General features: G+C 40.4%; 1 protein-coding gene across 1 annotated transcript; it reads left to right on the top strand.

Moving 5' to 3' along the window:
- Positions 1–7,246: 7,246 nt before the first annotated feature.
- Positions 7,247–12,706, top strand: LOC134395316 (coordinator of PRMT5 and differentiation stimulator-like). The gene is made up of 4 exons (XM_063121476.1): positions 7,247–7,267; positions 7,357–7,444; positions 8,737–8,946; positions 12,362–12,706. The coding sequence occupies exons 1-4, from the start codon at positions 7,247–7,249 to the stop codon at positions 12,532–12,534; spliced, it is 492 nt and encodes a 163-aa protein (XP_062977546.1). The 3' UTR covers positions 12,535–12,706.
- The last annotated feature ends 1,022 nt before the right edge of the window (positions 12,707–13,728 follow it).

The following is a 13,728-nucleotide window of genomic DNA, read 5'->3' as shown; positions in this document are numbered from 1 at the left end:
TCGTCCTTCTCAAATCTAATGCCCTTCAGATGTGTTGAACTACAACTCCCATCATCCCCAGCCAACTATTCTGGTTGGGGATGAGGGAGTTGTAGTCCAACATAACGAGAAGGTTGCTCGTACCTTAAATCTTGCTTTCTGCAAAGTCACACAATTTGAAGAGGGCTTGCAGCTGTGGATAAGACCAGAGCTTTAGCGCTTACTCAGAGGCCAATGGGTAGCTTGTGGCCAGCAACTGGAATGTTAAGAAGATCCTTACTTGACACCTATGAACCTTACATCAGCTGCTACCTTTTCTTAGTAGTCTCTGCAATTTCCTGTGAAGGTAAAATGCTAGAACTTTCTTGCTGGACTGCTACACAGGCCTACTGTGGTAGTTTCCTACAGTTGGTCCTGAACGCCTAACACATATCTTGTGGAAGCATCAAAGAGAAGCTGAAGTGAGTTAGCACTTTGTTAAACTTTTCTCTTGTTTAAATTTTTTATTTTAGCAACATACATGGAATACAATAAAAGTGAGCAACAAATCTACCATATAGAAAAACAAACAAACAAACTAATAAACAGGGAAAGTTAAGAGAAAAGGAAAGGAAAAGGGGGAGGAAAAGAAGAAAAAATCCACAGTAATTCATTAATAGTAAAAGGTGAACAAAAAACAGGTAAAATCACTTCAAGAACAGAATTTATATAGATTAAGGGGTTATGAAAATTCAAAAGCATTAGCACAGGAGACTTGGGAGGTTTCAGTTATCACAGTTTAATATAACTTGGTTAATGTGGTACCAATTTTAAAACTTTTAAAACTTGATTTTGTTCTGACTTTTATACTGCCTGTTTGGTGCATTCTCTTCCCCTCCTTATTGCTTTATTATGATTTTATTAGAATGTAAGCCTATGCGGCAGGGTCTTGCTATTTATTGTTTTACTCTGTACAGCACCATGTACATTAATGGTGCTATATAAATAAATAATAATAATAATAATAACAATTGTGCACCTTTATAAGGCAACCCAGTATTAAAGAAGGAACTAGGCCCCTTACTTGGTTTGAAATGTTGGTAGCTGACTAAAGACACGGAAAAGGGATTAATTCCCACCATTTATGACATCTTACTGAGTACAGATATGGGCTCTATGAATGACCTGAACAGAGCATGGGAAAGATATTGGACTATTGAGATTAAGGAGGAAAGGCCTTCTCTTTGGACACAATTCCCTTATAAATCCACATCAGCCATGTTTCAACAAACATTGATAAAGACAGTTCAGAAGTGGTATCTCATCCCTTTAAGGATTTCTTATATGTCCAGGACTAGTTCTTCTAAACGTTGGCAGGGATGTGATATGGTGTGGTCGTTCCCACATTGGTGGGATTGTAAAAAGGGCAGTTATTTGGGACGAAATCTTTTTGGAAACTTCAAACACAATGGGAATAACTATAACTAAATCTCCAGAATTGGTGCTTTTAAACTTATTCCATGGACAGCATAAAGAACTATTATGTAACAAATTGGTGAGATATCTTTTAATAGCACATGCTTATTGCTAGATATTGGAAAGATTTAGAAGGAATTTAAGTGGTATAATAAGGTATGGGAAGTAGCGTTAATAGAAAAATTGACTAAAAAGTTATGTACAACAGAAAACCGATACTTTTGCTGCCGAATGAGGAACTTTTATTGCATATATGAATAAAGATAGTAGCACACATTTAGTTCCAAAAGCCTTCAGTAATACCTCGTTTACTTAAGGTATAAAATTCCTTTAAATACAATGTTTATGTTTACACTTTGTTAAACTGAGGTGTGAGGCTTAACTTATGTGTTGGCCTAGAGCTGAAGCCCCTCATAATCGTTTTACCTGGATGTAACTAGCTGCCAACTTTAGGTAGGTAGGTTGGAGAGATGCACCAGAGGACAGGGCTCCTGCATCTTTTAGCATATTGAATAATAGGGAATTTCAGCTGGTGTAGGTTCCATGACAAGTATACCTTCTGAAATCTCTTCACCTCTCTTAAAGCTGCAGGACCCCTGCCGTCTAGCGCATCTAGCCACCGTCTACAGCTTGTCCCTTCTCAACAAGAACCTTTGAATGTCGTAGGTCCTACTACCACCGGGTAAACATGCAAAAGGGCTGGGCAGCAATATCTGTACACAGACTTATGGGAGTAAGTCCTATTGAATTAAGTAGAAATTACTTCTGAATACCTATGCATAGGACAGGCTCTGGCTGCAAAATAAATAAACAAACGGGACGGAGAAGAGGCAAGAACGTGCTGCCTCCTCGACCTCTGGGAAGCTGCAGGGGGCGCGCGAGGGGTTCTCAATGGGACGGTGCGTTCCGTCGTTCCAGGCACTAATTGGTTGGTTCCCTAATAAAGCTCCTGAGCGGGGCCACGTGACGGGCGCGCGCGCCCCCCTACGGAGTTGCAGTTGCGTCGCCGCCGCTGCCGCCGCCTTAGGCGGAAGATGGTCGTGTGGGGGTGACTCTGAGGGGAGCCCTGTCGCCCGCCTATGGAGACGGCCGGGCTGCATGAACATCCAGGGCGAGCCCCAAACCAGAGGGTGAGAAAAGAGGCAATGGATAGAGGAACAATTCAGGGTGCGGGACCGAGAGAGGCGGCACCCCGGGGGTTAAATGGCAGGGAGCTTAGAAGAACATGTAACTGGGGCTGAAACACGAGGAAGCGTTTGGTTGCTTTAATTGAGGCAGTCGTCATGAGTAAGATGATGATGATGATTACTACTACCAATTTTATTATTTCACTTCTGGGGCCCCCAATAGCTGAAGCTCTCTGGGCGGTTCACAATTATTTGGAAGTAAGGAATTTGCTTCCCAGTGGAAGGCGACACATTTTAGGAAAAAGCTGTAGTAAAACTTACTTCATCTCTGAGCAATCGAAGGAGCATTTCTATTGAGTGGGTTGCATCGAGGCGTTGTCACGTTTACCCACTGAAATCAATCGATTTGAATTAATTGTGTCCATTGTTTAAATGGGTCTACTCTAAGCATGGCTGAGTCTGGATCCAGCGCATTCTCTTCTATGTAAATAGCAGCTTTCTAAATATCCCTTGTTTTGGATGACTCCAGGGGGATTCAGACTTTTTGTCTCTGAGGTGATTTCTCTGTTGGGGTGGGAGTGAAAAATCATTACGGGACCGTCAAACTGAGTGTAAACAGGTGCAAATGAAGCCGGGACTACATAAAGCACTGGAATGCATTCTACCTTCCCCCTCCTTGGCGTTTTGCCAAGTGGCAAAGCATATTGTTAAAAAAGTAAATTCACTGTAGCTCCAAACTGGTTTTTAGGTGGAGGTCGTGATTGCCTTCCTGAGTGGACTAGATTAAATCTTATAGCTGAGCAGCAAGTACATTCCATTGGTTTCACTGGGGCTTGTTCCAAGTAATTCTGCAATCCTATGCACCCTTTATCTGGGAGGCCCCATTAAGTACAGTGGGAAGATCTATCTGATTAGGCAGTTTCTTGTGTGATGTTTCACTGCAGCTGTGCATTGCAGAGGATGGCAGGAGGAACTTACTTGCTGTGTTGTGAGTCACATGCCTGCCAACCACTAGGTAATAGTACCCAGTTTGGTTTCTATTGACTGTCTTGAGTACCACCCAAAATCAAACTCCAGCTTTGCTAATAAAAATATCACCATGATTCTTTTTTACTTTCTACTTCTACACAGGGAACCTGTGTGTTCTCATTTGGTTTGAAGACAGAACCAAGTAACCACTAGATTTTATCTTAAAAAATGGAAGTTATTTCTTTGTCCTGGTAGCTCTGGGTGAACATTAGGCTTGCTTCCACCCCACCTCACCCCACCCCATTTTGTGTAATATCCAGCTTGTTGAAGAATTCTGGAGCACTCAAAAACTGGCTCACAGCTTTTATTTCTTTTTCTTTCGGACAATTTGGTCCTACTAAAAGCATTACGAATGGTGACTTGTCTTTTTCCTCTTCTAATGGGCCAATAGGTTAACCCACAATTTTTATCTGTCATTCCTATTCTTCTCATTTGGGAGCTCATAGTAAGCTTCCAAGAAACCTCAGGATTTTCTGACACACATTATGGAAACCATGTAGCAGAAATAGCAGGTCTAAAAGGGATGCTTTAAGAGGTCACCTATTCCATCCATTCATCCACCCACACAGTAGCAAGACTGAAGCTGCTCTTGAGGGAACTTTGCCCAGACTCTTTATAGACTTATGCCCTAGCCACAGTGACCATGATAGATAATTGACCTTTGCGTTCATGACAGCCATTTGAAGATTTAAGAACAGGTCCCCTTCATACTTTGCCCTTTTCACTTTCTTTTCTCATATATACCGTTTTCAAACTCTTTGCCCTTTTGTTGTATTCCTTTGAGCTCTTTAGCACATATTCATGTCTAAGGGGCTGTACGATGACACTAAACTTGTCAATAGGAAGCCTATTGATTTTTTTTTAAAAAAATTAATAGCAAACATGGGGAGGGGAGGTTCAATCATTCCTGCCCCATCTTGGTGAAAGCTGTGCCTCAGAAAAAAATTCCTGTTTCCCCGTTGTCATTGTCTACCATTCATTTAAAAATGCACACACACAAACTGATGGGCTTTCTAACGTCATGTATAGCATCATGTCTAGTTAGGACCTGGCTTATTCTGTTATCTAACTGCAGCAAGAATATTTAACACAATTGTAGCTGTTAGTTTATAGTTTCTAAGCAAGCTGACTTGCATCAAGTTTTTTTTTTGTAATGCCAAATTATTTATAGCACCTGTGTGACCAAAATGGGTATATTTTATTGGGGTAACTGTGATGGATTCATTGAATTACTCTGATAATATGGAATATTTATGAAATTCCAACTTCCTGGGAACATAATTGTCAGAATGTTTGCAGTCCAGCTTCTCAAAGAGAAAGGAAACTTGTCAGTGTGGGATTGCAGGCCCTAGGGACAAGTATAGTTCTGTGGTAAGAGCTGGGGAAAGGTTATAGGTGGTAAGAATGCTGAAGGGCAGGGAGCCCAGAAGTGCAGTGGCTGAAAGAAGGGTGCAGAATAGATAACAGGTTTAGAGCCAGCAATCTGTGGGAAGGGTGATGTAAAAGGAAGCTTGAGGAAAAGGAAGTAAGGTTAAAATAGGGGTTAATGAGATCAGGGATTCTGAAGAAGCAAAACAGTGCTTAAGATCAGGAATGGATATATTCACAAGGAGGTGAAAGAGATGAGTGCTAAAGAGGTTACCCACATTAGATAGTGGGCTGAAAAGTAGAGACCCAAGGAAACAATGGATGGTAAAGACAAGTTGAAAGGACCAAGGAAAAAGTAGGTCTGGAGGTGGGGTGGGGTGGGGAAACCTCTCATAAGATCTAGGTGCAGGAAGGAAATAGAATAGCTGGAAAATGTAAGCCAGAGAACCAAGGATCCTGGGGGGTCTAAAGTCCAGACCCTGACTGAGATTTTGACTGTTGTGGCTTCTACTGTCATTACAGCATTTTATTTATTTATTTATTTATTTATTTACCATACTTATATATTTTGGTCTGGCAATGAGGGCCATGAAAGCAAAGGGGTGGGGAATGCTACCTTTTACATATTGAATTGAACTAACTAGCTTTACCCTGGGCTGGAAGCATCCAGCTAGTATTTTATACTGTAGTAAGCAATAGGAGATGCATAAGAGCAGTATGCAGAAATAATGTGTTACTAGGGAGCAGTTCCATTGAGTTGAGTGAGGCTTGCTATGGCTTTAACTTCGGTTGACAGTTACTACGAAAAAGAAGTTATCAGAGAAATGTGCAAAATTTCACTCCAACAAACAAATGACCACTAGTAGTGCCTCCAGTTTATAATTTTTTATTGATTTAATTTTTAAAAAATTCTAAAAATATTTTTTATAGATTTAAAATTTTAAAAGATATATAAACAGATTAAATATATATAAACAGATTTTAAAACGTGAAATGTTTCGTATAAAACACCAGCTTTAGTCACAAACAAGAGTATGCTACAATACCACTTATAAAATGAGCCAGAACAAATCAGGAATGTAAAAAATTAAAGCTATAAATTTTTAAAATTTTAGAATTTAATTTTTCAAATCTATAAAAGTATATAAACTGGAGGCGCTACTAGTGCACATTTGTTTTGTTTGGAGTGCTATACTATGTGCATTGGCTGCACATTGGTTGATTTGGTATTTTTTAAAGTAGAGGCTTGATAGACATCTGCAAGAGGTTCTTTATGGCATGCTTAAGCAATGAGATAGATTCCCCTGGAGCAGGGGTGAGAAAAAGGTAGATTGGTAGCTATTAGTAGATCTCTGGTTGACTTGTAGTAGGTCGACAAGTGTTTCTGATTTCTAATTGTTAAACAGTAACAACAACTAAAAGTCTGTGTCGCTTTCTCCTCTCCCTACTGAAATGAAGATAACTTGTGGGGAAAGGGCAACTCATTGAAAATTAGGTATGCCTACAACCCATAGAAATTAGCAGAACTAAATCAAGTGCATAGTTTGCTTAGGCCCAAAGTGGGAATGAAGGACAGGACCCAATGGTAGTCCTCCTTAGAGCCACTGTGGTGTAGTGGTTAAGGTGTTGGACTGGGAGTCAGGAGATCTGGGTTCTAGTCCCCACTTGGCCATGGAAACCCACTGGGTGATTTTGGGCCAGTCACAGACTCTCAGCCCAACCTACACAAATAACCTGTGTCATCCTTATAGTTCTGGGGGAAATTATCTATTTTTGTAGGCTTTTTTGCATCTCTAAAGTCTCCCTATGGTTGATCCCATATTTCTCCCTTTATGGTCTGTCAGTTTCTGAACCTGGGGGTGGGAGAGGGGAGAGCATTATTATATGAAAAGTCAGATTTGACCAATCAGGGTATAATATTTGGGGGTGGGGATTGTTCATTTGGATAATCTTGGCAACGCCCTACTTTAGAAGTAGAATTTTCTGCCTCAGAGTGAAGGTCTGGGTGACTCTTCCATTTCCTGGTCTGAGGAAGCAAATATCATAGTGCCTTTGTGTACCTGGCAGAAGGAAAAGACACTTTCTTATGACAGGTGTTGGGATTGGTCTCATGAGGTTTTACAGGAGGAGGCTAATCATTTCCAAGCAGATGCTGGAAGTCATCTTCAATCAACCATGTATTGTTTAAGACTGTAATAGGGAATTAACCTAGAAAACATACACAAATTGTTCACATACATGTTGTTAACAGCTTAAAACATAAAACAAAGTCTCCCAGAAAGAAAAAGATGGTAACCAATACTTCAAAGGTAGGGTCATTTACTTCCATCAGGCGCTCATGAGGATTCCTATAGCCATGAATAATTTGACTTCTTAAACAAGCATTTCTGCCCTGCAGGCAAGGGTTGATGGATCCTCCTTTGCTAGAGAGAAGGAAGTTGAAATGGCAAAGAAGGTGAAGATTTTCAGCTGGAGCCCTGGAAAAGGTATTTTGGGAGAAAATGTTTGAGAGGTAGCTTTGCATGCAAGATATTCCCATGTTCCTGGAGGAAGTGTCCATAGCTGAGTCATAGGCAGAATATAATATAATATTTATTTATTTATTTATTTATTTATTACATTTCTATACCTCCCAATAGCCGAAGCTCTCTGGGCGGTTCACAAAAATTAAAACCATAGTAAGACAATATATATATGCTATCTCTCAAATACAATCCCTGTAAGAGGCCTTGGGTAACAAGGCTGGGAAAGAGAAGAGCTAGCAAAGCCACTGTTAGTCACTGCTGGTTTAGTGGACCAGTGGTCCTGTTCAATACAAGGCCACTCTTTGTATAAAAAACGAGAGCAGTGATGCTGTAGCCAGAATGTGAAAATGCTACTCTGAAGAGATAGTGACACTCAAAAACAGGACAGGTGATGCTCTAGTTCAAACTTCCCCAACGTGGTGTCCTCAAAATGTTTTGGACTACAACTTCTAGCATTTCTGACCATTGGCTAATGGGAGGTGAGGTCCAAAACATCTGGAGGGAAACCAGGCTGGGGAATATTGTTGTAACTTATATTTATATCCCATCTTATCGCAAGTCCTCAGGATGGCTAACTACAGTTTTGAATCATGGAGTAAGGTGGAGAGAAAACTTTTTAATACAATATAAAAGCTCAACCAGATAGGTAAATGAGAGAATGTGGGGGTAATTCAGCAGATTTTATGGTTAGTTTATAAAGCGTACCTTAAGATTAGAGGAACTGTGTATGTTTATCTTTGATAACGAAAGACCATCATGTATGAATATATAATATTCAAATACATATAAGGCATGGGTGGAGAACCTCCAACCTGGGGGCCTAATATGGCCCTTGAGGGTTTCCCAGAAGGCCATGCCCGCTTTGCCTTTCTTCTACCCACTGATCATTTAGTGGGTTCCTGTTCTAAAAGGCTGAAATGCCTCTCCTAAGGCTTAGTTACTGGCAGTAAAAGCTTTAAGCTAAGATATGTGGTAGGTTTTTTTTGCTTTTTGCCTTCAGCCCCGCCCATACTGAAATGTAGCTGCCAAGTGCTGCTCCAAAATGGAATATCACCTTTCACCTGAAAGAGGTTTCCCCACCACTATTATCAAACTTGCTGCAAAGCAGGTGTATTGATTTCTGCTGCCCCGTACAATGAAAGAAGAATTGGCTTAGCTGGCATATAACTTTACTCCATCAAACTCCCCTGGTTAATCGGTGCCTTTCACTGTTCGGTTTTCCAACTTTTTAATGGTGGCTTCTTTCTTTAAAGGCTTGGCAGAAAGTATGGTGGAGAAAGTTACTAGCCCTCTTAAGGATAGTGATGATTTGGAGTCAGACCTTGGAGACTGTGAATTAGATGGCGAAGGCTGCAGCATGCCCACCAATACAGCTTTTCCTGAGATGAAAACTACAACTCAATATGAGGAAGAGGACTGGGATAAAGAACTGGCAGAGAGTGAAAACAATAACAATCCTTATGGTAGGTGGTGATCCCTGTATGTATTTTTCGAGAAAATATAATAGGAAGCCAGGTGTCTGGCAAGAGCTATGTTGTGGAAAGGTAACCCTGGAACTGCTCTTAGAACAGACTCTTAATATACCAGTCCAAGTATTTCCTTGGTACTCCCCCAGTTGAGGAAAATGGAAAACAGCTTTTCAAAGCGTTTATCAGGAGGACAAGGGGAATGATTTCCAGGAAGTTACTATATCCTTGAGCTGGCTGGCTGGTTTGATAGATTCAGGCTCAGATGATTTCTGTTCCACACATTATGAAACAGAAAGCCTGGGTTTGTCATTTAATGGAGAGCTGCAGCCAGCTCTGGCTTGTTGGGTCTACCTCTCGGAGACGTGTGTGAACGGAACCATCACTTTTGTAAACACATTGATTTTTTTCTTTTAGACATACTCCTATCGCTTGTCTATCTCTCATTCAGTCCTTACAGATCCTATACTCCTATCACTTGTCTGTCTATAATCCAGTCCTTACAGATCCTATTGATTCTTTTATATTATAGAAGAGTATACCATAGGAGATAAAATGACGAAAATTACCTGTTTGACCTGCTATATTAAAATCAGGATGAAAACTGAAATGATGGGTGATTGAGGAGGACATGAAACGTTTCTTAATTTATCCCAATATTTTTCCATAATCCAGTTATATCTCTTATATACTTCTGCCTGTCTGTAGGAGACAACAATAATAGTACTTACTAAGAGCCAGCTCTGTCTTTGTTAGTCCAGTGCTGAGTTGTTCTTTGAATCATGCTGTTGGTCTATTAAGACAATTAGTGTAGAACTATAGAGCTAAATGTGGGACTGCTAAGGCTTCTGCCTTAGTTCTGTGCATTGTATTAAAAAACCTCTCTGGCTCGATTGGCATACCCATTTTCCACAGATGTGGAAGAGTTTTAAAATGGGGGTGGTTGGGCTGGGGAACTAAAGGTTGAACTGCAAGAAATACATATTTCCAGCCCTCCTCCTTTTTTATCCTTTAGTTTACACCATAGCAATACACACTGGCTTTCCTGTGACTTGTCTGATTCTGTCATTCTCTCTTCTTGCCTTAAAGAGGTACTGGTTCTTCAGGGTAAAATGGGAGATAATACAGTTCTTTACACAGTCTTCATAATGCATCTCTACTTAAAGCAGAGTGAGGGCCATGCATGATGCTTTCTCATACCCCCTTCTAGCTTTACAGCTATAGACTATTAAGCTGCAAGGGAGACAGAGAGGGTACAGTCCAGGAAGTCTCCGTAGTGCAGCTCTGTTTTAAATCAGTGGTATTGTCCTATATGCTGCAGTTATCCAGCCTTCCATTACTGCCTGCCCAGATAGTAAATACTTGATTAATGCTTTTGAATTACAGATGTTCTCTTAATAAGTAGCATCAGATCCAATGTGAGATAAAATATTTAGTGCTTTCTTTCTTTTTTTAAAAAAGGAAACTATATTGATACTCACCATGTTTCAGAATGCAGGACAGAGCTTGGTGTGAAAATACGGGGTTATTCTGGGCACAAAGCTATATTCTGGAAACGGAAGACTGGATTTCCAGTAATTCTAAAGAGGTTCAAAACTGTAAAGGGCATACCATATTTCTTCGATTCTAAGACGCCATCGATTCTAAGGCGCACCCCATTTTTAAAGATGTTAATTTGGGGGGAAAAGGGCATCTTAGAATCAAAGAAATACTTCCCTCACCGCCCAGCCAACCTCCTCCCTCCGCACTTTCTTCTAATGGTTGTGTCCTTTTCTTTTTTCCCTCTGTGAGAGAAGAAACTGCCGTTTGCGCGGGAAGAAGGGGGGGGCGTTGAAACAAAGAGTAAACTTAACTCTCCAGTCCCGCTCTTTACTTGTCTCTGTACCAGGGGACGACGACACGCGAGTAAGTCCCATGGAAATCGATGGGACTTACGAATAAATTTGCCTAACAAAAAACCAGGCGCTTACCCAACCAGCTCCTCGCTCGCATGGCTCGAGGCTGCTGCAGGAGCTTCCTCTTTTCCTCTTACCGTATTGCTTCGATTCTAAGACGCCATCGATTCTAAGACGCAGTCCATTTTTAGAGCTGTTAATTTAGGGGGAAAAGTGCGTCTTAGAATCGAAGAAATACGGTATTTTAATTTAATTATTAGAAGCCTATTCCTGAAAGTATTGTAACATTCTATGGGACAATGTATCTGTTTTTCTAAACATTAAAGTTTCATTATAATTATAGTTTTAATTCTTCATTTCTATTATTTATTCTTCTAGAAACAGAAAAAACTTAATAGACTACTGAGTTAGTGGGGGGAAGAATTGTCTACTAGTGCTTAGGAAGTGGACATTTTCTAGTCCTATTGTTAGCATTCTTTTCGGGAAACTTGTTCTAATCAAATGAACAGGCTGGGGTGCCTGTTGTTATATGACTTGCTGAAGTGCTGATGACAACATGTGTGAAGGGGGATGAGTTACTAAGTGGCAGAGGAGTTTATGTTGTGCTGATGAGTAGGCCCTAATACACCTTGGCTCATAAAAGGAAAGCAAGTGCTGCATAGGTCATGGAGTGGGAAATACCGAATTCTTTTGCAATGTTACTTTACTTAACCTCTCAGACTCATATCTGTAACATAGATAAACCTTTGTAAGCTCTGTGCTGTTGAAGTAATTTGACACACCTGAGCAAGAGTTGCAATTGAGTCAGAGAATAAGAACCGGCAATGATAATTCTCTAACATTTAGTATTGTACATGTGTGTGTATTTAGCTTTCTAATCACATTAGCACAAGGAACAAAGCTGTCAGCCTGGTTGTAAGGGCTGTTATAAAGATAAAATGGATCACCCTTATGTAGGTACATCATTCTAAGTTCCTTGGAGGAAGGGCAGAATATAAACATGAAGAGCAATAATAATAACTTCTTCAGTCAGAAGTTTGCAGGGCCTTACTCCCTAGCGTGGATGCTTAGAGTTAGGGCCAGTTCGCACAACATGACAGTCTACTGTGGGTTATTGTATACATGGTGAAGCTGCGGGGTGTGTGTGTGGAGTGTGTGACTTCCATTTTGCATATCCAATCTCTGCTCAGGGTGGTGTGTGAGTGTGTGTGTGTGTGTGTGTGTGTGGGGCTAAAGGGGATTAAACAAAGGTTAAACAACCCTTGCATAACCCTAGAATAGCTCACAGGTATTGCAATGGTTAAACAACCCTAGCATAACCCATGCTCAAGGAGTTGGATGACATGACAATCTCCAGTCGGGTTGGATATACAAATTGGTGCCTGTGGGTTAAAAAAAACTCACTACAAGGCATGCTGTGCAAAAAAGGTCTTACAATCTAAATCTAAAGAAACAAACAAAATAGATAAAAACTACTAAAATAATGTGTTAATAGCTCCTAAATTACTTTTTTAAAGGTTTCGAAGATGTTATGCACTGTGGAAGTTTCTTGGATCAAAATCCAGCGGCATTATGTCCAATTCAAGACAAGCCTTTGTACAACCCAAGCTTGCATCATGTAGCTCCACTGACTTTGAGCCGTCTAGAGGCCATGCCGGTAGATGGCCAGTTTGATGATGCTGTTGACTGAGGCTTTCCCAACATTGGGGGCAGAAATGTTAAGTTCTAAACTTGATTCCTCCATGAAGCTGATCTGAGAATCAACACAAACCCCTTTTGTTCTCTGAAGATGACTGAATGACATATAAAATTATTGGAAACTCGGGAATCTAACCTTTGGAGCAAGGCAGATAATGACTTTGTAGCACTTTTTGGTTTCAACTGTCTTGAAAATATTTTGAGATTTATTTCAAAGTTGTGATGTTACTGCCATTGGTAAGCTGCTCATTACTGTCATTTGTGCAATTTTAATTATTTTATTCTACATGAATAGTCACAGTGTATATTTATTTTATCTTAACTGCTGCAGTTTATTTTCTTGTTTGCATTTATTTATTTGAAGTTGGAGACCTCCAACTTCATGCTGGAGGGATATATCTTGATGAGACCAGTTCTGTAGAATACAGGTTCTTTGATTTTGTACCCTGTGTGTGTGTTTCATTTAACATCAAATGTGGGAAAGTGCTGATTCGACATACTGCCTACCGCTTGAATGCTTATGCCCACCTTCCATGGATTTATTTATGCAAACTTATAATGCAATCCTGTGCATGTCTATTCAGATGTAAGTTTGTTTATTTTTATTTATTGCACTTTTGTCCTGCCCTTTAGCCAAAAAGGCTCCCCAGGCAGCTTACAAAGACATTGGCTTACTTTGTTCTGTGTATAGAATTGCAGCCACAATGTAGGTATTTTCAGCAATGGCAAGATAGTTCAAGAACTAAGTGATGATGATCACCACTATTACTCTGAGCAATGATGATTCCAAGATGCCCTCATTCTGTTCAGGGAAATGAAGAAGCTTGAATTGGCTCTATATGGACAAGGAAATTACTGAATCTCTAAGATACATATGAAAAAGAAATTTTGGAATTCTTCTTTGAAACACTAAAGATAGTAAGTACAGTCTGCCTGGGATTAGTTAGAAATTCCACCTTGCATGAACTTCCCATTATTGCATAAGAAATGCTCTGAAAGGGTACGGAAGCTGAGGCATCGTGGGGAAGGGCTCCGTTCTTGTACATGTTTGTCCAATGAACCCAATCCCTGGAAGCCATGAAGGACCTGAGCTGACCCTGTGCTTTTCCTTATTGCAGAGGCAGTGAACTTGTGCCCCACCCCCAGATATTGTTAGACTACCACCCCTGTCATCCCTGGCCATTGG

This window comes from Elgaria multicarinata, chromosome 3 (assembly GCF_023053635.1).
Source record: "Elgaria multicarinata webbii isolate HBS135686 ecotype San Diego chromosome 3, rElgMul1.1.pri, whole genome shotgun sequence".
NCBI classification, from domain to species: Eukaryota; Metazoa; Chordata; class Lepidosauria; order Squamata; family Anguidae; genus Elgaria; species Elgaria multicarinata.
The sequence above is the reverse complement of the archived record's forward strand: the minus strand, read 5'-3'. Positions and strand labels throughout refer to the sequence as shown.